This window comes from Typopeltis vanoorti, chromosome 9 (assembly GCF_054136105.1).
Source record: "Typopeltis vanoorti isolate ZY-2024b chromosome 9, IOZ_Tvanoo_1.0, whole genome shotgun sequence".
Classification (NCBI taxonomy): domain Eukaryota; kingdom Metazoa; phylum Arthropoda; class Arachnida; order Uropygi; family Thelyphonidae; genus Typopeltis; species Typopeltis vanoorti.
Window position 1 is genome coordinate 113,628,042 of NC_143557.1, and position 24,851 is coordinate 113,652,892.

General features: G+C 36.0%; 1 protein-coding gene across 3 annotated transcripts in view; it reads left to right on the forward strand.

Moving 5' to 3' along the window:
• Positions 1 to 24,851, forward strand: part of LOC150103434 (lon protease homolog 2, peroxisomal-like) — a 641,828-nt gene that overhangs the window by 64,570 nt on the left and 552,407 nt on the right. For all 3 annotated transcript variants that reach the window (XM_090397545.1, XM_090397547.1, XM_090397544.1), the window contains exon 2: positions 17,304 to 17,397. In XM_090397545.1, coding sequence (XP_090253671.1) covers positions 17,304 to 17,397 — 94 coding nt within the window. The remainder of the gene's footprint in view (positions 1 to 17,303; positions 17,398 to 24,851) is intronic.

Consider the following 24,851-nt stretch of genomic DNA (forward strand, 5'->3'; position numbering starts at 1 on the left):
TTGGTGTTCTTGGATTCTAATACAATATGTCCATTCAGAATGGCCAGTCTGTCATAAATAAGATAGTTGGCAAAAACAGGGTACTTACTTGATCAAACCAGTTAAGGATAGAGGATGTATTTGTCCTTGGTGGAGAAGAGAAGACAACTTCTAAGACTGAAGATAGTGCATAGATAGTGATTTATTGTCCCTGATAATGATATTAGAGGCAGTGAATCATATATTTATCATTATTCACTTTACAAATATGTCCCTCATACATCTTAAAAATGTTAATTATAAGATGTAATATTCAGACAAAATGATCAGGAACGGAAAGGAGTATTCAACACCAACCATGAAGATAAACTTCAATGCAAGTGGAATTGGCAAATGCAGGCAAGTTTCAAAGTGGAAAATTTAATAATAAAGCTTTTTGATTAGTCTCCCACAGAAGTTTTAGTATGGGAAAAGTAAAGTGTTTTAATCTTTAGAGAATGCAATTGACATTCATGTTGAATACAAAGAGCAATGTAAAAAAATCACTCTCAGACATATAGAAATGTTTTGGGAAAGTTTGGAGAATAGAGCAACGCCAGTAATAATTATTATTAGGCCAATAATTATGTCAAGTATTTGTTGTATTTCTGTTTAGGACATATGATCAGAAGCATTTGGGGCGTTCAGGCGGTCTAGGGAACGGTGGCTCTTTATAGAAGAAATTAATAATATATATTTAAAAATTAATTATTTTCGTGATTTTGCGATTAGATAATCATTTAAAATTTAAATATTGCATTTTAATTCATCTTATGCCCGTCTTACATGATCAATTTTTTTATCAATTTTCTATTTCAATTATTTAATCATTTGAAAATTTACCATATCAGATAGAAATAGATGTCAATTTTCTATGTCAATAAGAAAATAGAGCATGTATATATGTGTGTATAATAGTTTATGTTTACAGTAGCAAATATATTTGTTATATTTCATTTCAAAATATATATAAAATATATAAAACCACTTTTCTAATTGATGCAATACTATCTCTTAATTGTATTCCACATTTTCATATTTAAACCATTGTATGAAACTGTGCATAATGTTATTCGAGCATACATTTTACAATCTTTACATACGGGCTACATTTCACCAAAATCGGTATAGCAATAACTGTGTTCAAGATGAAGCACATATTGGCCACTTCTTTTTAAAAATTTAATGGCATAAGCAGTAATATATCATTAGTTGTTATTAATTTAAGTCAAAAATATCGGCTTGAACACGGAAAACTGTTATAATGGGGGGGCGTTACAAAATTTGTCTTGCAAAGTGAGCAGTGGCCCGAAAAAGTTTGTGAACCTATGGTTTAGGATTTGGACTACCATCATATTCCAACATAAAGATGTATATAGGGTTGCCACCTTTTGGTAAGTCTAAAGAGGGACACACTTATCGAATATGAAAGTCTTCCCCTCCCCCAAATGCATAAAATGAAAAAGCCAAAGTTGAATATGTAATTCTAACCTTATAAAAAATTAAAAGATTGAATACATTGGTACCAGTATTAGTGATTTAATAATATTTGTATTTTAAAGTTTAATTTGTTTGATTTTACCTTAAAAATGAACAAAATTCAATATAATATAACTTGAAACACTTTTAATGGGAAGAAAATACTGAGGAGCACAAGTCTACCTGTTCTTGAAATTCAAGATTTGAAACTGCTTCTTATTTGATTTGGCTGCTTCTAAAAGCTGTCTGTTTTGTTTCACTTTCACAAAATAGTCCTTGCATGTATCTGTAACATTTTTTTTTTGAAATTATGAGCTTATAGAGATTGGGAATGTTTTCTTAACCAATATTCTGAATAATCTCCTTCCATTTCATACCTAAGGTCTTGCCTTAGGTATGAAATGGAAGGAGACTTTAATGGTATTTATTTTGTCACAACTCAAGCAAAATTCCTCGTATAACTCATCCAGGCTAATGTCAGATTCTAGGTTAAGTGCCTTCACAGTCTCTTTGAGATGCTTGAAAGACAATTCATTTTGGAGGTTTAAGTTCTTCAGCAGACTAAAAATATTGTTTTCTGTGAAGTCAAATGATTTCTCCAAATGGCTTAAAGCTTTCTCATAGAACTTAAGAAAGTCTGACTTGCACTGATTGCTTTCTTGACAGGGATCATGGCTTCTAATTCCTCTTCAGTGGCATTTCCAAAGAACCTGTCCTCTTGTCTTTTAAGAAGTTTGTTTCGTAAAACACTGATTACTTCAAATGCCTCTGATGCTCTCAAATCTTCTTTTTCTAGGAGTTTAATACATTCTTCAAAAATGGTTGAAACATTTGAAAAAAAGAAAAAGTAGAGTTTGGCTTGCTGGATTGCCTTCTTGTCATTAAATATTTTTCTCAGAAAAGCAGGACATTCTTCAATGCTTTTAAAGTAGCTCTCTGTAGCATCCCAGTTAAGTAAAAGTCTGTCAGCTGCAGGTTTCAAGAAAAGCCATCTAGTATAAACATGCCTCAGAACCTCTTGCCATTCTAAATCAACAAACTCAAAATAACTCTGCAACTCTTCTCTTGTTTGCAGAACAAGAAAAGTGGTTGTAAACTTGGAGAACAACTGTTTCTGTATCTATATTTAGTGCATCACATGCTTGCTTACACGTTTTATGTATAATGTGGGCTGAACAATTGGCTTTTATTATTTTGTTATTTGCTTTAGATAATAACTGATACACTGAATGTTTCTTCCCAAAATTAACACTGGCATTGTCCGCGCTGTAGCTTGTGACATTGTCTAGGCTCGGGGAATGCTATTGAAGCCTACTTTTAATATTTAAAAAAAAAACTGAATCTTGAAGTCTCTTCTGGATCCTCATAAAAATCAAGGACCTTACATTTAATGCCTTTTTCAGCTGTGAAATATCTTACACACAGAGAGGCCACGGCTTTCTGTTTCTTATGTTACTTGCATCAGTAGCTACAGAAAAGTAACCTCCTTTTTTTAGATCTCTGGCAACTTCGGAGACTGATTCAGGGGTCAGACAAGTATTTCAGCCTTTGTCCTACCACATTGAACCTTTAAAGCAATTTCAGATTCATTAAATATAACAGGGCATTTTATTGGCACAATCTGTACTTGAATATGATAAATTATGCTTCATTGTGTGATAAACCAAATCTAATTCTGCGACTGTTACTGATTTTCTTTCCATTTCAGATGATACGAAAAACTTTCTAATTTCATTCCCTGTTTGCTACTGTTCTCTTTCTTTTTCATCCTTTTCTCCCCTAGGTGCAATACTGAATTCACAGAAGCAAATATTACAGAATGCTTTAAAAGAGTTTGTTCCACATGGCTTCAACCATGGATATTTTCCTTCCCAAACACTTCTGTACACACATAAATGCTTCATTTTTTTGCTTTCTTCTCTTTTTCACTATCACTTGAGGAAGTAGACGTCATGAAACTAATGTTGTGCAATACTCCAGTTCACTATCAGTGACTAATGTTGTGCAGAAAGCAATTCTGAAAAAAAAATGAAAAACAATAGTAGTATCTCACAAAACACGCTACCTCTCAATCATCAATCATAATAATAACTTACCTCTTCCTCTGAAAAAAAATGCCACAATGAAAATTTTTAACTTGAATTTACAATGAAAATACAAGTCAAACTAGACATAAAAAACAACCAACTCGTAGCATTCGTTTATTGACGTTGAGCAAAGTCATATGGCATATGTATCTAGATTCTAGAAGGCTATGATAATGTATAACATCACTGGCAGTGATTTCACTGCTGCCAACATAACATACAATAATTATGGTGATAAATCACATAAACACATTACATAGGCCATGAATGCGCTTATTTCATATTACAAGTAAAGATTATAAGTTAATCGAATCACAACAAGCATTACGATCTACAGGAATCAACGTCATCTGAGCAGAAATTGACCAATGAAACCCCAAAACACAGATTTTTTGCGTGGTACACATTATGGATACAAATTTACAAATGTTGCTAATGCTCACTAAGAATTTCTTTCGCATATTTTGTAAGTCTTTGGGATAATTTGGCGTCTCGCTATATAAGTTGTCCCCGCTTAGGTGTAATTTGTGATGCTGAAAATTTTCTTAAAACTCGGGATGTCCCTCCTAATTCGGGACAGGTGGAAACCCTAGATGTATAGTACATCATTTCAGATCTACTAACCCCACACTTATATGATTTCTAGGGGTGACCCTTTTTTTCTCCTACTTTTCTCGTGTATTGAAAAATTTAATTTGCATCATCAATCCTACAAAACTCCAGTTGTAACTTATATGTTTCTGTCCTATTCTCTGTTTTCTGCCTGTTAGCCAATTTTTCTAACCTGCATATTTTCAGTCAGTCTTCATAGAAAGCATTCCATAGACCTTTCACTATCTTATTCACTTGCTTCTATATTCTCTTCACCACTTCTTCATCCCCAAGAAATCCAGACAACAAAATATGTGCTTAGTAGTTTGGATATGGTTGTATAGTGCTTTATAAAAATTGAAAATAACCCACTATATCTATTTATCAGTATGTTCTCCAACATCCATGTAATTTTGAACTGTTTTGATCACTTTTGCAGTGCACCCACCAAACTTCAACTACCTGTTTGTCATCACCTTCCCCCCCCCCCTCTGCCACACACACACACACACACACCAATAACCTATCATTGTTGATTTTTTGCATTTGAGTTTCATCAATGCATGTGAGACATTCTGAAAGTGATAAAGTTTTTAGTGGAACCTCTGCTTTGATCTGTTTTGACATTCTCAAAACAGATATGATACTTTTGAAATGTTTCTTCAATTTAGAAAATAACTAGAAGTCCAGTGGTGCAAGTCTGAGCTATAGGGAGGATTATCTACTACTTGAAACCTGATCTCTTCGATAGCTATTGAAGGTCTTGTTTGGAATCTTTTTCTCACCTCTGCTTTAATCTGTTCATTACTTTCAAAATGGATACCTTTGAGATTTATCTTAAATTAAAGGAAACGATGAAAAAGCTGATATGCAAAGTCTGGTGTAGGGCAGATCTCTAAACCAGTTCAATAGGTGTTGAAGTATTTTTATCTCAAAGTGCATAATGCCACTCTTTGCCACTTTAAACTGATAGCCATTATCCTTTGCATGCATCCATCTGTTTAAGTCATCCTGCAGATTCTCTTCGTCTTTATTGTCCTCCCTAGTTTAATATCATTGATAAACATAAACTGTATAGTCTTACCCCTCACTCAATTTACCAAATATCATTAATGTACAAATTAAATACCAATATTTCATGTATCTGCCACTGATCATTTGTTCACTCCTTATTCCTTTGTACTTGTTCTCTGAGATCTCTTCATTATCTTTACAACCAACAACCATTATCCTGTGCTTGCACCATCATTCTATTTAAATCATCCTGCAGGATCTCTACATCACTTTTATTAATTGTTGACCTCCTCAGTTTAGCATGATCATTTTTTTTTTTTCTAAGTTGGTACATTTGTCATAAGCATCCATGTGAAATTGCAAATCATTCTATCAAGTAGTTTGTATTATATAGCTGTCTGAAGCAAAAGTGTTATCTGTATCCCCTGAAATTATAAAATTTCAGTATTGTGCAGTTATAAAATTCTTTGTAAAAGAAGGTTTAACAGCAAAAGAAATTAATTCGAAGTTCATAAAAGTTTATGGGCACTCTTCTCCTTCATTTTCGACAATTAAGAAATGAGCTGCCAAGCTTAAACATGCCCGTACCAGCCTCAAAGATGATCCATGTGAAGGACGTCCAACATCAGAAATCATTGATCAAGTGCACGATATGGTATTGGATGACTGGTGAGTCAAAGTGCATGAAATTGCTGAGACTATAGGCATTTCAAAAGAATATCTAGGCTATATTTTGCATGGAGAATTGCAAATGAAAAAGCTTCGCACAAGATGGGCCATGCTTCCTCACAGCAGATCAAAATGCACTTGCATGAAAATCTCTGAACAATGCTTGGAGCATTTTAACAAGAATAAAACTGATTTTGTGTGTTGATTTATTACCATGGATGAGACTTGGATTCACCATTACACACCAAAATCCAAACAGCAGTCAAAACTGGACAGAAGCCAGTTGTTCAGTGCCAAAGAAGACAAAGTCGATTCCATCAACAGGAAAGGTCATGGCATCAGTGTTTTGGGATGCTAAAGGCATTTTGTTTATTAATTATCTTGAAAAGGGTAAAGCAATAACCGGGGAATATTATTCCAATTTTTTAACCAGACTAGACGAAAAAATTCGTGAGAAAAGACCTGGTTTGCAGAAGAAAAAAATCATCTTTCATCAGGACAATGCACCTGTCCTCAGAGGTGTTTTGGGAATGGAAAAAATTAAATTAAAACAAGGATCTGCACTATGAATTGTTGGAACATCCACCATGTTCCCCAGATTTGGCTCCCTCTGACTTCTGTCTCTTCTCCAAACTAAAATTCTTCCTTGCTGGTCAGTGTTTTTCTTTGAATCAAGAGGTGATTCCAGCTGTAGAGGGGTATTTTGCAGATCTTACTGAGAATCACTACAGGGACGGGATAATGGCACTGGAGGATCGCTGGAATAAATGTATTAGTCTTAAGAGAGATTATGTTGAAAAATAAAAATAATTTTGAAATTATGAATTCATTTTTTCATTGCTAGGCCAAGACCATTTCAGACCTCCCTCATACAAATTAAACAGCTGCAGATTTGTGTGGCATATCACTGAACGGATTCCACTTGGTATCCTGTGAAATACGTTTGCAAAGTTAATCAATGTCATGGTATAGTGATTTTCTGTTGTCTAACTCAGCTGTCATTTTATATTAGAGGATGAGTAAAGTACTGAGGTATGGCCTGAAAGATGCAGATTTTCTAGTTTCTTGCTGATGTTTTATCAGGTGGAACTTGGAAGTTGATAGAAATTTGGCATTAGCAGGAATAGGATACAGTTTGTTAATGTGTAAAAACAGGATTGTCGAATTAAGGTTTAATGAGGAATGGAGAGTTAAATCACTCATATAGTTATGGTAGTAGATAGAGTAGCAATGAAACACATTTGAAGCTAAATATAATATGCTAAGTAGGATAGTGAGCACTGTGAAAATTGAAGAGATACAAGTATAAAATGGGTGAATGATTATTGTGAGGATCTGGAAGATACCATGAAAATGCAAAAGAAATGGTTTTAGGTGAAGCTGATATAAATGAGGAGAAGGAAGTTTGTATTATGAATAAAGAGTCAAAGGATACTCATATATCGTTGTATGCGGACTCTATCATTAGAGATGTGATGACTAATAAAGTACACCAAACATGATTTCCTGGTGGAATGATGAGAGAAATTATTATTATTATTACGTAACACCTCTAGGGAATCCAAAGACTCTACAACTCTCTGTCTCCACCACTCCACCAACCGCAACTACCTTCATCATCTACACCAGGGCTGTCCAAAGCACAGGCCGCTTGCGGCCTACTGTGCGATTTTGTACGACCTGCCTGTGGGTTTTGATTTTCACGAGCGAAAAAAAATAAAATAACAGTTTGAATTGAATGCGTATTAGATATTTTAATTCTATCACTAATCGATAATCACGATTTTGGTAATTTTATTTGGTGTTTTTGCATCACTATATACCCACGTGTTTTTCAAATATTAGATGTGTCAAAGAAGCATTCTTATGCTGTTTTGTTCCAACGTGCATTCTCTGGTCACTCATGGGGAATGTGAGTGCTCAATTAGTGTTGTTCGTTTGTTCAGCTATCGAGGTTGTGTCGCTGCTGTGCACCAAATTACTAGATACGCATTATGATGCAGCCTTCAGGTAGATCTTTTTTTTTTAAATGTGGTCCTTGGATTACCAAAGGTTGGACATCCCTGATCTACACCAATGGCGTCTGCCGCCAACCACCGCCACTAGTATTTTCACATACAATCACAAACATCCATGCCCATGGCAGGATTCAAACTCACAGCCTTTTGGCTGGAGAGTGGATATGCTAACCACTCGGCCAACCAAGCCAGCTAACCAAAGTAATCAGTATAAATATGTCTAAAGTAATTGGTATAAGTGAAATTTCTACTTTATTCCAGTCTCCTTTATTCCAATAATTTTGTGAATGAACTCAATCAATAGAGCCATTACATTTCCCTTGTTTTTGATACTTTCTAGCATTTGTGTACAAACATAATGATGCTTTGCAGAAAAGTTATGGATGGTCATCAGAATTAGTGGTAGTTGTGGGTTACAAATAGCTTGATGAAAATAAAGAAATGTTGATAGACACTATAAGTTATTGTGGGATAAAAAATAATAGTATTGTTAGAAAAGTCATTTGTGTGTTGTCCAGATATGACAATAGTGAGTTGAGGAGAGCAGAGATAATGAATAGCAAGATGACTGAGTCGTGTGAGGCAAAAAGGATTCAGTTTGTGAATTTGTGGAGTGAATTTGAATGAAAGTTGGAATGGTTTAAAGTTGATGGGTTGCATTTGAATAGGTTTGAAAGAAAGCTAGAAAGCGTTTAGAAAGGCTATTGTTTGCTGAGAAGACACAGAATCAAGAAATAAATTAACATAACTAACAATTAAAGAGTACTTGTGAAGCATGATAGCACAGCTAAGATGGTACGACAGGAGGATGATGGATACGAGTTGAAAATGTTGTTGCAGCAGGAAAAGGTGAGGAATAAGAAAGCTATGAATACCAATCTGGATCAGGGAAACAGTACTGGTCAAACTGAAGAGAGAGAGGTGCGGAATAGTGGCTAGAGTAGAGAATGTTAGTGCTAGTAGAATTGCCTCAAAGACACAGGATTATTATGTTTGTACACCAATGTAAGGAGTATTTGAAATAAGAGAGCTGAGTTTGTTGAATCGATTGAGTCAATATGACCAAAGTAATTAGTATAAGTGAAATTTCTACTTTATTCCAGTCTCCTTTATTCCAACAATTTGGTGAATGAACTCGTTCAATGCAACAATTTCTTTTCCCTTACATTTTGAAAAATTATGGAGACAACTAATAATGGTAGTTGTCAGTTTAATTTTTCAAAATGTATTCTGATCACCATGTAAGCATGAAAGAAAGGATTCTTTTCCCTTGTTTTTGATACTTCTGGCATTTGTATACAAACATAACAAGCTCATTCCTGGATCTATTGCAAGTTTTTCTGATACCACTTATTAGATGCGATTTCTCCTTACTTTTCTCAAGCTATTTCTTTTTCTCCTTACCTACCCTAAAACCTTCTTCAAATCCAAATGTTCTCCCTACATACCCTTCTTGCCCCCCCCTCCCCCCAATTTTTGAGTCGCACAAACTCAGATGCGAACATACATGCCTGAAATCACTCCTGCTTTTACCTTGATTTTGTGTGGTATCAAACAGAAAAACTGGATGTATGTATTATCTACTGATAGCTCATACAGTGCTTTATCTAACAGTGAATAATTTACTCTGAGGTTTCATAGTTCTAAGTACGGACATGCCTGAAATCGCTCCTGCTTTTACCTTGATTTTGTGTGGTATCAAACAGAAAAACTAGATGTATCTAGTATCGACTGATAGTTCATATAGTGCTCTATCTAACAGTGAGTAATTTACTCTGTAGTTTCATAGTTCTAAGTGCATATGACTGAAATTTTATTCCATCTTTTTGAACTTCAGTTCAAAAAGATGGAATAAAGGAGACTTTAGGGAATGGCACAGTTCCCTGAAGTCTCACACAAAGTTTGGTGAATCTCAGTTGTGGACTTTTCCTGCAGCACAAAAAAACTTGATAACTGCTTACACCTCTATTTCTTCAAAACTATTGACTTTTTATATATCCTGAAAGAAAAAGAACAAATTATTATAATTTGATGAAACTTGGAGGTTAAAGGGTTTTAGGATATGTTCTTTTTTGTGGTTATATCAGATGCTTTAATATTATTTTTGTTCTAGATGTTTATCAGAACTTTTCACCCCCCCCCTTCTTTTACAGCATTGATTTGCTATATGGACCTTGCGGCCTCAGGTTTGTGTGAGTGATATGATTTGGGAGGAAGAATTGCAGCAACAAATGTCTCCCTCAACTATCCTTTGCAGTACACCACAAGCAACGTTCCTCTTTTGGGATACTGCGCTTTCATACACCAACTAGGTGATGATAGCCAGTCAACTATCTACCTCACTCTTACTTGCATCCATTCCAATTTAGTTATTAACTTGTTATGCAGCAGTCTGTCAAAGGTCTTTACAAAAATCTTGCTAAGCTACTGTATATTCATATCCCTTGTCCAAGGCATTTGTCACCTTGTTGTAATACATAAGTTTTGCCACTTCACTTGATATCTCTTTAACAAACTTGTGCTGACTTCTCAGTTTTCTATTTTCAGTCCAGTTCTGTATCTTAGTTCTCAACAATCTCTTCAACACCTTCACACCACGATTCCAGATTCACAGATCAGTCTTGTCACCATCTTTGAGAAATGGAACATTTTTATACTATTTTACTTTGGGATTTGCTTGCTGCAAAACTTGTTAAACAGATATGCCAAGACTGCCCTTAACTTACTAACATTCTCTTAAGACATCAAGTTTAAGAGGATATACTAGTAACAGTTGAAAATAGACTAGTAACAGTTGCAGAGGATGATAGCGATGTATTCAGTGAGCAATGAGAAGACATCGCTATCATCCTCTGCAACTGTTACTAGTCTATTTTCATACATTGACATTATCTTTATTATAATAATTTTTTCTATTTGCCACTTATTACAAGAACTCTAGAATTTTTTTTTTGCTTGATTGGCTATTTCTGTTCCAATTGCACTCTCGTTTTCTTTACTAACCTAGTCACCTTCCTGGCCTGCACTTTGCACTTTTCATACAACTGATTATTACCAGTATTCAACTTGGGCTGTCTCTTCAGTGTCTTTTTCCAGAATGCAAATGCATGCTTCATCTCTTCATTCAGTTGGTGCTCAAGCAGCGTTTATCTCCTTTCTGTGTGACTCGTTATTCCATATCTTTATAAAATCCTAAACATTTTATAAAGATGGACCTTGTAGTGCTACACATATCCTTTTCAACCTGGCCACCACCCATTTCATCACCTCATGATTACTTGCACCAACTGGAGGTAGATGCTACATCCCATTCACAATCACGTCTGCTGATATGATTAGATCTAAGACACTCAATCCTTGTTTGCCCTCCATTATGCTATGTAAGAAAGTTGTTCTTGAAGAACTTGAGAAATTCATTATCTGTATTCCCAAATGCTGTCTCTTCGTTCTAGTCTATATTACCATAATTAAAATCATCCATAATGATCACATTTTTCTTGCTCATTAATACAGGCAGTTGCCTGTATGTTTCTTCATCACCATCCACCACATTTCCTGGCCTATAATTAACATGCAAGTAAATATCTCTTACTATGAACTTCTACCTCACACCATACTGCTTCACACTAACTGCCACTATATTCCTCCCATGCATTTCCACCTTGTGCAGTCACAGCTTCACCAACATACCATTCATGATTTTTGCTTGCTATCTCATTATTGTAATTCCACGATGCTATGTTTCGCTCTCCTCAGTAACCTCCTCATATCCATCCTCGTGTTTTTCTGTTCCAACCAAATCATTTCCCACAACTGCAACTAACTCTCCTTGTTTAGTTTTCTTTATTTACTCATTAGTTTCTCATTTACATTGCCATTCTCAATGTTTTCATTGTATTCTTTCTCACCCTTTCATTCATATTCACCAGATAATATCAAATCTTGTTATACCTCATCTCATTTCTCATCCTGATCAACTTGCTGTTCGAATTTTGCATTCCTTTCACTCCACACTTGCTGTCTTGTATTTTGGCAATCATCACTCCTGGTTTTGCATTCCCAGTCACCTACTTGACACTTATTTTCTCACTCTCCTTTATGGTGGTTTTGGTGGGGCACTTGACTTAGTGCACTTGCCCAAGGCGGCAGCTTCATGGAGTGGCAAAAACAAAACAAGCATCGGATGTGAACCAAACTAGAAATAAAATCATATGAGATGACTGTTAAATGTATTGTATTGTAAGAATATGATCTTTATGGCTATTCTTTCAGTTTAGTTGTGTGCTGTTGCCAATTATAAATTTAAATTTGGCTTCTATCATCCCAGTGTAATCTGAGTTGTTACCAAGTTTCTGCAGAGAAGCAAGACCACAAAATAAAATTTTGAAGCTACTTTTTTTTAAATATTTTTGCCAACTAGAAAATAAAATTTTATTATTTTTTACATGTGTAAGAAATATAATTTTTTTTTAAAGTTAAAATTTCAAAACTTTATTCTGTGGTGGCAAAAATTGGTTTTTGTCCTCCCTCCCCCCCTCCAGATTTTTTGCAACAACTATGCTCCTCCTGCCCTTTGGCTTTTCAATCCTCATTTCCTCCTTTCATTTACTGATGCTTCATAGTCTATCAAAAATATCAGTTTTGGCAAATCCATACTTTATCAGTTCTCTGTTTAAGGAAATAAAAAAAAAAAAAAAAAATATATATATATATATATATATATAGGTAACTCTTGTTATATGCAATTTCGTTATCCATGTTTTCATATATACACTGTTTCATTATTGCAGTACATAAGGACTGTTGCTGTATCCTATCTAAGAAAGCTTCCATGCTTCCACCCTATCTGCTCTGTTCAGTGGCTGAGTTACCATTTGTGTCCCTTATTGTTCTACATGTTGTCTGTAAATAACTTCTACACCCTTTGAGCAGGATGTCTGGCAAGAGAAAAACAAAGGAAACTAATAGCGAAAATAAGAATGTGAATATAGACCAAGTGAGGAAAAAACCCAGGAAATTCCATTCTTCAGAAGTGAAGTTGGAAGTTCTGAATTGGTTTGATAGAGGTGAATGTTAGCAGTGGCATCCAGAGGATTATTATACAGTGATTCTATGGTGATAATGGTTGATACAATTTGCAAGACCACTCAATCATCCATGAATCTCAGCATGACCAGAGGCACAAAATCTCAATGTCATGCAAGTGAGAAAATGGAAAGGATGCTGGCTACATGAAATGAGCATCAAAATCAACAGAACATATCTTTTGTCTGGGGCAGTCATATAAGAGAAAGCAAAAGATTCGTATGAAGATCTCACGAAAGGTGAAAAGCAACTGACATCTTTTATTGCAAGTCATGGGTGGTTTGACCACTATAAGAGTCATGTATTCCACAACTGGGGAGGCTGCAGATCATGTTGCCACTGAAGAATTTCATGAATTTTTCTCCAAAGCAGAGACAGCAGAAGTTGAAAAAATGCAAATCAGGTTTCAGTTAAGAGATTCTTGAAAATGTAGCTTTCAGCCTTCCATGAGTCTTCAGCATGCCACCTAAAGATGTGCTTAAGATGTCATTACAATATATTAATTGTAAAAATAAAGAACTACCTTAATAGTTCTTTGTTTGATATGTACTGAATATTTCATACATATCACCTACTCTTATGCCTTAATATGTAAGAAAAATAGGTGCATTTTTGATTAATTTAATCTTGAGGGATCGGAATCTTGCTTGCTTGGAAATGCAACCTGTATTTATCCCACATTATGAACCTTCCATTCAACTGTTTTTTGATATATGTGGCAATTCTCTAGAATGCAACCCCTATGTATAACAAGAGTTACCTGTGTGTGTGTGTATATATGCAAAATGTGTGTGTGTGTGTGTATGAAAAAATATATGTAGTAGGATATGAAGTTGATCTGGAAGAGGATGGCTGATGGACAGATATCAAAGAGTGGTTTATGGTGGAGTCCAAGAGAAGACAGGTGACTAGTGGTGTACTACGGGGTTACTGGGAAAAAAGTCTTTGGTATCAAATATATAAAATCCCTTTCAAAACTTATATCCTTCTATCATGTCATTAGTTGTCCTGTTGTTTAATTTGTACATCAGTGATAAAGAAAATGATTTCACAAGAAATACTCAATTTGCTAATTGATGCTAAACTGGAAAGAGCAATAGTAAATGAAGGTGAGAGATCCTGCAGGATGATTTAGACAAGCAGTATGGACAAAGTTAAATGACTGCCAGTTTAATGTGGGCAAGGTGTAAGATGATATACTTGGAAAGAAGATATTGCCAGCTGTGTACTATATTGGCAGAACTGAGGTCTTGAACTTGGGAGAGATGGTGGACAGGGAGTTAAAGTTTAGAAGGTATATTGCATAGGTAACCAAAATAGCACATCAGATTACATGGTTGCTGAAGAACATATGACAAACTAAGATAGGGAGGTTATTGTTCCTCTTTAAAAAAGTTGTATCTGGATTACTGCATGCAGTAATTCAGATATGACCTGGATTCTATGGGGATGAAGATGTGGTAGAGAGGATCTAGAGGGAAGTGACAAAAATTGTGGCAGGTTTATGGAAGGTTTATGAGAATGTATTTAAGGTCTGTAGGCTTCAAAAACTACCTGACAGATGAAAAAAAGAGGAGACATGATAGAAGGATATAAGTTTTGAAAGGGGTTTTATATGTTTGATACCAAATACTTTTTTTCCCAGTAAATGACAGGAAATGAGAGAACAAGAGATCACCCATAAAAATTGCGTGTGTGGTTTAACAAGGTTTTTAACAAGGATATTAGGACTAGATTTTTTGCTTGGAGGTGTAAAGGGATGGAGTGAGTTGCAAGAGTTGGTTGTGAGTGCTTCTTCAGTGAATGAAATGAGTTTAACTAGAGTTATGATAGCTATTGTGTGAATAATATCTAGTATGTGAATAATGGGTCTCCCACGGTGAGTCTTCTGACTTAATGAAGGTACTCATATTATAATAATAATAATAAACACATATTCATTTTGTTTTGTGTTTGCCAGCAACCTTCCATGCATAACATGGATATCTTCTTCCCTCAACCTAATGGTTGATTGGGGATAGTGGGCCAATAGATACATCAGTCTTTTCACCACCTTTGTGTGATGGGATTATTATGCTCTTTCCATTCCTGTGTGATCCTTCCTGAACTAAGACTCAAATTACACAAACTTGTCATGAGCCTAATTATATATTGGGTTTTATCCTTTATCCAAGTGTTACCAAACAAAGTTTGCGCCGGAAGTACTTTCAGGACTGGAGCAACACGTCATAAAGGTGGTATAAGTTCTCATCACTTGCCTTTGTATCTCCCATAATACAAAGCACATCACCTTGCATACATGTATAATGCTATGCATTAAGAGAAGGGCCACTACCCAGACTGGTTTTGACCTTTATTGAGGTCTCATCAATTGGAGCCAGACCCAGAGGTGGTGATACTAAGGTGGAAGTAATGGAGAAGGCATGTTTACCTATTGCCAAAGGGTGTCACACCCTATTATTAAAATTCTCTGGATTAGAGATAAGTTTAATCATCAATAAAGGTCGAAACCGGTCTGGGCCCTCCTCTTAATGCTTTATACATGTCTGCAAGGAGATGTGCTTTGCATTATGGGAGATACTAAGGCAAATGATGAGAACGTATACCACCTTTACCATGAGTTGCCCCAGTCCTGAAAGTACTTCAGGTGCAAACTTTGTTTGCTAACACTTGGATAAAGGATAATACCAATATATAATTACGAGCATAGCCAAGTGAAAAAACTTCCATAAACTTGTCATGAGCCTATCAATTTGGCTGAACATTCCTGTTGCACACTTGTCAATATCCTATTTGTCCCTATGGCCAAAAATTCTTATCCAAAACTCTTATCACACTTTGGGTTGTATGAAATGGACTCTCAGAGATAAATAATCATAGAGGTCAGCATAGTTATCTGAATTATTAGAGTGGTAATGGCACCAGATTAAAATTATAAAGTGGGACAAAGAAATCTTGAGCCAGTGCAGCTTGGATATAGTGGGAATTCCAGGTTTACTTTTAAAAATGTTAAAGTTGAATGGGCAATGAATATTTCTGTACCAGTAAAAATGGTTTGGGATGTAATCAGTGAAAATGTTTGGATATTGGAAACAGTTATTATTATTATTATTCGGGCCTCCATGGAGTCAAAAGACTCATCATGGGAGGTCCTTCCTAGGAAACACAAGTCCATCAAGGCTCATCGTGGGAGGTTCCTCCTAGGAAACACCAAGTCTATCATACCACTCCTTGAACTCATTGACTGTTCTCGCTCTCATCACTCTATCAGGCAATGCATTCCATGGTTCAACCACTCTCCATGCAAAGAAATCACTCTTCATCTTCTTGCTCACAGCTTCCTTTCATAACTTCCAGGGCTGGCCCCTTGCCATCCCTGGAAGTTATGTAAGTAAGTTAATAAGAACTCTGCCCCTGTAACCACCTCTCAACAGTTTAAAAGTCTCAAACACATCACCTCTCCTTCTATCTATCAAACTCTGTAGTCCACATTCCCTCAGCCGATCCTCATAACTAACATTGTACAGTCCTGAAACCATCTTTGTTATCTGCCTCTGTACCCTTTCCACAGTTAATTTATCCCCTTCAAATCCTGGGGACTAAATTTGAGAATAATAGTCTAAGTGTGGTCTGATCAGGATCTTATACAATGGAATGATAACTAATAAAACAACTGAGGAAATAAGATACAGAAATCATGAAGATTTTTCCACTTGGCATTCTTATAATTCCAGACATGGATGAAAATGGCTCTGTGAATATTGCTCCATGGGAGGGGGAAATCAACACTAGATTTAATTTGAATTTTTTAGTGGATAAATAACATTTACTCTTTACTTTAAAAAGTTATAGTGAGAGATAGATATCAATTCTGTTTGGAATATGGGTTAGGGTTGATCTAGTATTATGGTAAGCATGTGAACCCGAGAGATCTTTTGTGATAGCATTAGAAAATTTTGATCACACATTTTTATATCAAAGTTTAAAAAAATATAAAGGATAAAATATCTCTATTTTATCCTTTATATGATTTACTTAAATTGTGTAAAGCAGTTTAATAAAAGTCAGAAAAGAGCATTGACATTAAACATCAATAATTTAATTAGATCTAATTATTATTTGTCATTATTATGGTAGTACATATGGTGCTGAGACAATTATTCGTACAGATTTGTGATGTTTATTATAGACTAATTAATATTTAGACTAATAATATTTTCAGTCTGAGAAACCCTTTGGAATTTCATAACATTGGTTTTATATCACATTGATATTATTTTTTTACTTAATATTTCAGGTTTAATAATTTTTTTAATATATTTTAACATTTTATTTTTTTCAGCATGAACATGGTGAAAAATCATTTGTTAAGTCGAAGTACATTGAGCAGTGCTATAATAGGAGTAGTTCCAAGAGAACCTGGATATGCCGGAGAAGTAGGAAACTTTTTTTTTTTTGCTTTTTTAAATTTTCTTAATATAAGTAATTGTGAATTTTTTTCCACCCTTCTCTCTCAAAATATTGTAATAGATGTGAAATAAATATATAGGAGGTTTATGTCTAGTTCCATGATTTTTTAAATTAATATTCACATGCAGGGGTGGGAGGAACTTTTTTTTTTCTTTTTTTTAATCAGAATATTAATTTAGTTTATGATAGCATCCCATTCTGATTCTACAAAAAGCTTACTTTTCTGAAGAATAAGAAACTTGTCTGGAGAAAAATAACCTAAAAACATAACCAGATAGACTAAATAGCAAAATACAAAGAAGCATTGATGGACTTGGCCACAGAAGCATGAGAAGTTTTCTGTAAGGATAGAAAACAAGAATTCCTTTGTGGATCAAGAATTCCAGGAAAAGTAGAAATTGTATAGAACATTCTTGGCAAGTCAGTCTTCGTTCTATCCGTAGAGAACTTAGTGTGTATGTGAAAGCAGCTAAACAAAAGTCATGGGAAAAATATAAGATTTAAAATAGGCAGAAACATTGAAAATATCAAAACTGCATCTTGAATGGAGATCCTATAGAACAAATAAAACATTTCAGCTATTTAGGCATGAGTTTAGTGAGGACTGCAAATTAAATATGACAATAAACAATGAAAATAGCAAAGCTGGTATGGTACGAAATCAACTGAATAAATTTATATGGAAATAAAAGAGAAATTAGTCAAAATACTTACCTAGCTGTATACAAGACAGTGTTAAACCAATTTCAACTTATGTGTCTGAGAGCTGTGTAGGAAACAAAACACTTGTTCAAATGTAGTCTCTAATCTTAACCAAAAACTGGAGACCACATTTATGAGAGTTCTTAGAAAGTTTAGGGGAGTGAACAGATGACATCAGTGGCAAAATCATATTAAACAATGATATTAGGAAGAAACTTGACACTGTTAGCATTCAGGAGGGAATGCTAACAGTGTCACATTAGCAGAGGCAACAAACCTCAGGGTCACTTAAAAGAATTGAAGAGGAAAGGCTAGCAAAACAAATTTCTTTCTTTGATGGCAAGAAAGAGGCAGAGGATGTCCAATATCTAGGTGGATTGATATATTAAGAAGTACCTTTAGAAAACTTGGCAATATTGAAGTCCTAACAGACAACAGATTAATTTGGAGGAAAATTGTTCATAGGAAGTTAATAACAATATAAACTTTTCATGTACTGTCATAATATTCTGTGCATAACTGAGAATATATCAGGAACTTGATGATGATGATAAGATTGAAGAATTAAAGATAAGTATCATGAAGCTGCCAAAATGTTATGGAAGGTGCTGAAAAAAGCTTAGTAATGGAATAAAGAATACCACTAAAGAAATCAGAGTAAATGAAATAAACATTGAAGATAAGATTATTCTGGATGTATGAGTTAACTACTTGGAAAAATTATTACACAGGAGAACCAGAAATGAAATAGTGGCAGAAGGTTATGTCGACCTTGGCCAAGTGGTTTCATATCAGTTCTCCTGCAATGATAGTGCCGGTACGAATCAGGCGCCTGCCCTTGGGTGTTTATGGTCTTTTTTAGACTTTGGTTAACAAGAGAAAGAGGGGTGATATGATAGAGGTCTATAAACTTTTGAATAGGTGTTATAGGATATCAACTGATGACATTTTTTGTTATATGGAAGGTGGGGAGAGAATACGAGGGAATCCATGGAAGTTTGTTCGCAGTCAAGAAAGGGGTAAGAGCCAGGTTTTTCTCTCTGAGCAGTGAGTGAATGGAGTAGTTTGCTCTTAGGGGTAGTGAGTGCATCTAGTGTGAATGAATTTAAGGGAAGGTTTGATAGCTGTTTTGGGTGATATATAGCCTCCCTCGATGAGTACTTTACTCTATGGGGGTATCTCACATAATAATAATAATGTACACATGAAATGCATTCAATACTCTAGGTAGAGAAAGCCAGAAATGTGAAATATAGAAAGGCAGTTAGTTTATGTAAATGACATTTGACTTGAAATACTCAAATATGAGACATAAAAATTTACAATGATCACACTGCATAATAAGGCTTAGTTATTATTATTATTCAGGCCTCCATAGAGTCAAAATAATCATCGTGGGAGGTCCTTCCTAAGAAACACAGTCTATCAAGACTCATCGAGGGGAGGTCCCCCCCCCCTAAGAAACACAAAGTCTATCGCCCTCCATGCAAAGAAACCACTCCTCACCTTCTTGCTCACAGTTTCCTTTCGTAACTTCCAGGGATGGCCTCTTGTCATCACTCCTTCCTGCTGTTCAACCAAGCGGAAGAATTCACCAGTGTCAACCCTGTAACCACCTCTCAACAGTTTAAAAGTCTCAATCATATCACCTCTCCTTCTTCTATCCACCAAACTCTGCGGTCCACATTCCCTCAGCCGATTCTCATAGCTATCATTGTACAGTCCTGAAACCATCTTTGTTATCCGCCTTTGTTCCCTTTCCACAATTAATTTATCCCCTTCAAATCCTGTGGACCAAATCTGAGAACAATAGTCTAAGTGTGGTCTGATCACGGTCTTATACAAAGGAATGATAACTGTTTTATCTTTTTACAGGTTAGTGTCCTACTCATTATTGCAGCAATCCTCTGTGTTACCTTCACCACCTTTGCAATATGTCCCTTAAATTTCAGGTTTCTATCAATCATCAACCCCAGATCTCTCGTCTCCCCCTACTTCCTCCAGTATAACTCCTCCCATAGAGTGTGCAGTGTCCCATTGATGTTTCCCAAACCTCAAGACCTTACGTTATGCTGCATTTAACTGATACCCCCCATTCATTTGCCCATCTATCTAGCTTATTCAAATCCTCTTACAGGGCTGCCTTATCTGCACTATTACTAATAATCCTTCCCAGCTTTGTATCATCTGCAAACAACTGAACATCCCTCTGCAATCCACTGACAATGTCATTGATATAAAGGTTAAACAATATAGGTCCTACTACTGAGCCCTGTGGGACCCCACTTGTAACCCTCTGCGTCCTTGAAACTGCCCCACCATACACAACCAACTCTCTGATACCTATCGGACAGCCAATCCTGAATCCAGTTGACCAATCTGACATCCAGACCCATCTGATGCAACTTAAATATCAGCTTATGTGGCACCCTCACAAATGCCTTCGCTAAGTCTAAGAAAATGGCAGTATATGCCTTTCCCTCATCTAATGCTCTTGTAACTTTATCATAAAAGGCTAGCATATTGCTAAAACAAGAGTGCCCCTTCACAAATCCATGTTGACTCTCACAGATAACATTACCCTCATCTGTCCAATGCTGTATATGGTCCTTCACTACTTTCTCCAAGATCTTACTAACTACTGATGACATAAACTGGTCTATAATTAGACACTTCCAGTTTGCTGCTGCCCTTATGCAATGACACTATCTTACCTTCCTTCCATTCCATGGGCACATTTCTAGTAGCCAGACTTTCATTGAAAAGCCAGGTCAAAGGCACTGTCAGTTCCCTAGCACATTCTCTCAAAACTTGTGGTGAAATACCATCCATTCCCAGCTTTACTGACATCCAGGGTACTCAGTATTTGAAACACACTCTCCTTCCGTACCTCTAAACCTTGAACCTGCCCTATCCCTCTAGCATTAAAAGACTCCTCCAGGATGAAATACTCCAATAAAGTGGTCATTCAACAATTCTACTATGTCCTCTGCATCATTCACTCTATTCCCATTTTTATCCCACAATATCATTCTTCCACAGTCATTTCTCCTCCTATCTAAAAAATTCCCTAGGATTTTCTTTGGATCTTAGGGCTAATCTCCTCTCATATTCCTCCAGTTTCGTCTTCCTTACCATACTAGTCACTCTTCTGGCCTGTGTCTTATACTCTTCATGCATCTTCTCTTCTCCTATCTCCTTATATCTCTTCCACAGCCTCTTTTTCGCATGCAATTCCTGTTTAATAATGTTTGTCATCCACTTTACTCCAAATTATGTCCTCTTGTTCACTCGTGGTATACAACTGACCATTGCTGCTAACAAATATTCTTTCATAATTTCCCATGCACTAATGATATCTCGGCCTTCCAATTCCTCCCTCCATGAAACTTCCTCAAGTTGACGTCTTAGACTATTATAATCACCTACCTTATAATTCCACATACGTTCCCGTCTCTTTGAGACTCCTGCATGTCTATTCATTTTCCAAGTCAAAACCATATAGTCACTCTCTCCAACTGGTAGGAGAGATGTCATCTCAGTTATTATCAACTTTTCTGATGCTGTAACCAAATCCAAAACTCTTGAACCTCTTGTTCCCTCTATTACACGTTGTCTAAGACATTTGTCCCTCAAGAATTCTAGAAATTCCATTCCCTTATTGCTACATGCATCTTCCTCTTCCCAGTTTATTCTACTGTAGTTAAAATCTCCCATAACAATCATTCTTCTTGCACTTGCCAAACTTAACTGTCTAAACATTTCCTGGTCCCCACCCCTCTGTACTCCTGGGTCTGTAGCAACACCCCACTTAATATCCTGTCTTGCCCACCTTTACCTCACATAGTATGCTTTCAAAATTATTAGTGTCACTGCCTTCCAAAGTCTCCACTCTTAGAGGACATAGGTCGTCACTTATCATAAGCAGTACTCCACCATCACGCTTTCCCTTCCTATCCTGTCGAAAAATGCTGTACCCAGCGACTTCTATTCCTGTTATTATATCCTCTTCTGTCACCCACGTCTCAGTGATCCCAATAATTTTTGGCCAGGCTGATGCTATCTGCGCCACCAATTCCTCTCCCTTATTCCGGATACTCCTGGCATTAGTATATAGTATATAAATGCCGTTGTTTCTATACCCTGCATTTTCCCCTCTAGACTCCACTGGGTTCAGTGTTACCTGATGTCGTCTCCCTTCTCCCAAGTATCCATTCTCACAAGAGGCCACCCCTGCTATCATCCTCCCTGGGACACACTGACTCGTTCAGAACAGCAATCTCTCCAGATGCCTATATCCTTCCTCATTCAAATGTAAGTGGTCTCTCGCATACAATTCCTCTCTTTCCTCAAACGCACTCCAAGCATCCACATATACCAGTCCTCTCTTGTCACACATTCTAGCTATTATGTCATTCAATATTACCACTCTTCTGCTAAGTTCATCATTATCATACCTAGGCAACACACACACACACACACACACACACACACACACACACACACTATCTTTCCTCTCTGTGTCTTGTTTCGTACCACCTCAAGCAAGAATCTCATATCTCTTGCTGCCCTATTTACACCGCCACTCAAGTAATTTTTTCTCACCATCACAATCATCTCATCCACCCTTTCACCTTTCTTAACTGCCAAAGCCACTTTTTCTATCCTTCCTCCTGGTAAACACTCCTCGCGCATCCTATCTTGAACACCACAGATCATTGAGTTCCCATACATTATACTTCTTACTATTCCCTCTCTTCTAAGTTAGATCAAATCCCAGCTGTTTGGAGTAGAGGAATTTCCCTTATTGAATGTACTACACAATATTCTGTATTGTATTTGAGAAAGAAGATAAGAAGGTCTGTGAAGACACATTTTGAGAAAGAACAAGGCTGAATATTGTTAAATGGGAGTTTTCAGGGCCAGATTTTTGCTTTCAGTCATAAGTATGAAGACATATAAAGACTCAGTATGAATATGAATAAGTTGGAATACAGGTAAAAGCATACAAAACAGAAAAATTAAGCAATCTGAAGGTTAAATTGTTATTTAATATAAAGCAGCATGGTCATGTACTAAAGCGCTAACAGCAAATAATTGCAACAGGCAGTGTAGAGTACCATCTCCCACAAAAGGGATACCTATAAGCCATTAGATCTATTGAGATTGGGTTGATGTAGCAATGCTTCACAGAGTGGATATGTAAACTACTTAGCCAATCAGGCTGCCATGGTTGCAGATGATGCAAAAAGAATCCTCTCCTTTTTTCTTTGACCAGTCTCTTTTATTCCCTTCTACCCCCCCCCCCCCCCCCCCAATACTAAAATTCTTCCTCACTTGATCTTCTTAAGTCTGTCAAATACTTCTCCAAAAAACTCTATTCCTTCATTCCTATAATATACTCACAGCAATTTAGCACAAAAATCTAATGTTGCTATTGAAGTGAAATCTACATAGCCAACTGTTGTTACTATGTAAATTTCCCTTGTCATTTTTGGATAGGCTACCATGACACAAATAGTCTTACTAATGCAGAATTTCAGAATGAAATTACCAAGAGGTGTTTGACCTATTAGAAGGGGTCACAAAGTAAGCTATTTATTTTTTAAGAAATGTCTGCATGGCCAGCCTCGATGGATGGAGTGATTAGTGTAACCACTCGCCAATTAGCAGGCTATGGTTTTGAATCTTGTCATGGGCATGGAAGTTTGTGATTGTATTAGGTGGGTAGATAAATTATATTGTTTGGTGTGAAACTTCTGGCCCACTTATTGCAGGCCTAAAGTGGCTTGAAAGAGTTCCATATTTGATCATTTGAGTAGGGTTTCCAGACTAAGTAAATATGAAAAAAAAAAATACAAAAAAAATTGTGAAAATTAATAAAATAGTAAAAAAAAAGTCCTTAGCTCACCCACCCATGGTACTATAGGTGTACAGCAGGGTTTCTCAGTCTGGTTGTGGTCGTGGGCACATTTGAAATTGGGAAGAGAGTAGCAGGCACCAGTATTTTTTTCTATGAAAATTTATACTTGCTTATCACATCAAATGATAACAATTAACAAATTAACTATGAAAGTAGGATAAATACACATATAACATTTATTATACAGCTGAATTAAATCATTGCACATAAGCAAAAACATTTCTTTGGACTCTGGATAAAGCAATAGTCTTCTTCTTCCCAATTGTTGTTGAATTTATAGGTTCGTTGTTTTTTATTTGGATTACTCATTTTGTGGCAAAATTTTTAAATACGAGAGAACAATGTTTGGTCAAAGCGTGGTGACACATCCCTCACTTGAGTAGGGAAGAGAGCCTTGCTAATGCAAATGTAGTCTACTAGCAACCGTGTGCCATCTCAGCAGGCCCAGCACGAGGCAGGAGGCGGAATGGGCGAATGCCGCAGCGTAAAACTTGGAGTTTATGTTACAATTATACTGGAGGCAGAAAAAATTAAAAAAAAATATTAAATTTATATATGCATATTTATAAAGATAATTATATTTTATTCTAATTATATAAGCTTCAAATAATTATTTTTATTTTGATAATCCTTGGGACCAGTACCATCGACAGGGTGTAGTATAGAGGGAGCCTGCCTTATGGCGCTGCTTAACACTCGGGAGGTGCTCGCATCTGATCTGACGGATACATGCTAATTAGTAACATGAATATTCTTTAACCTATCTATTGTATAGGTTGGAGGTCATAAGTAGCT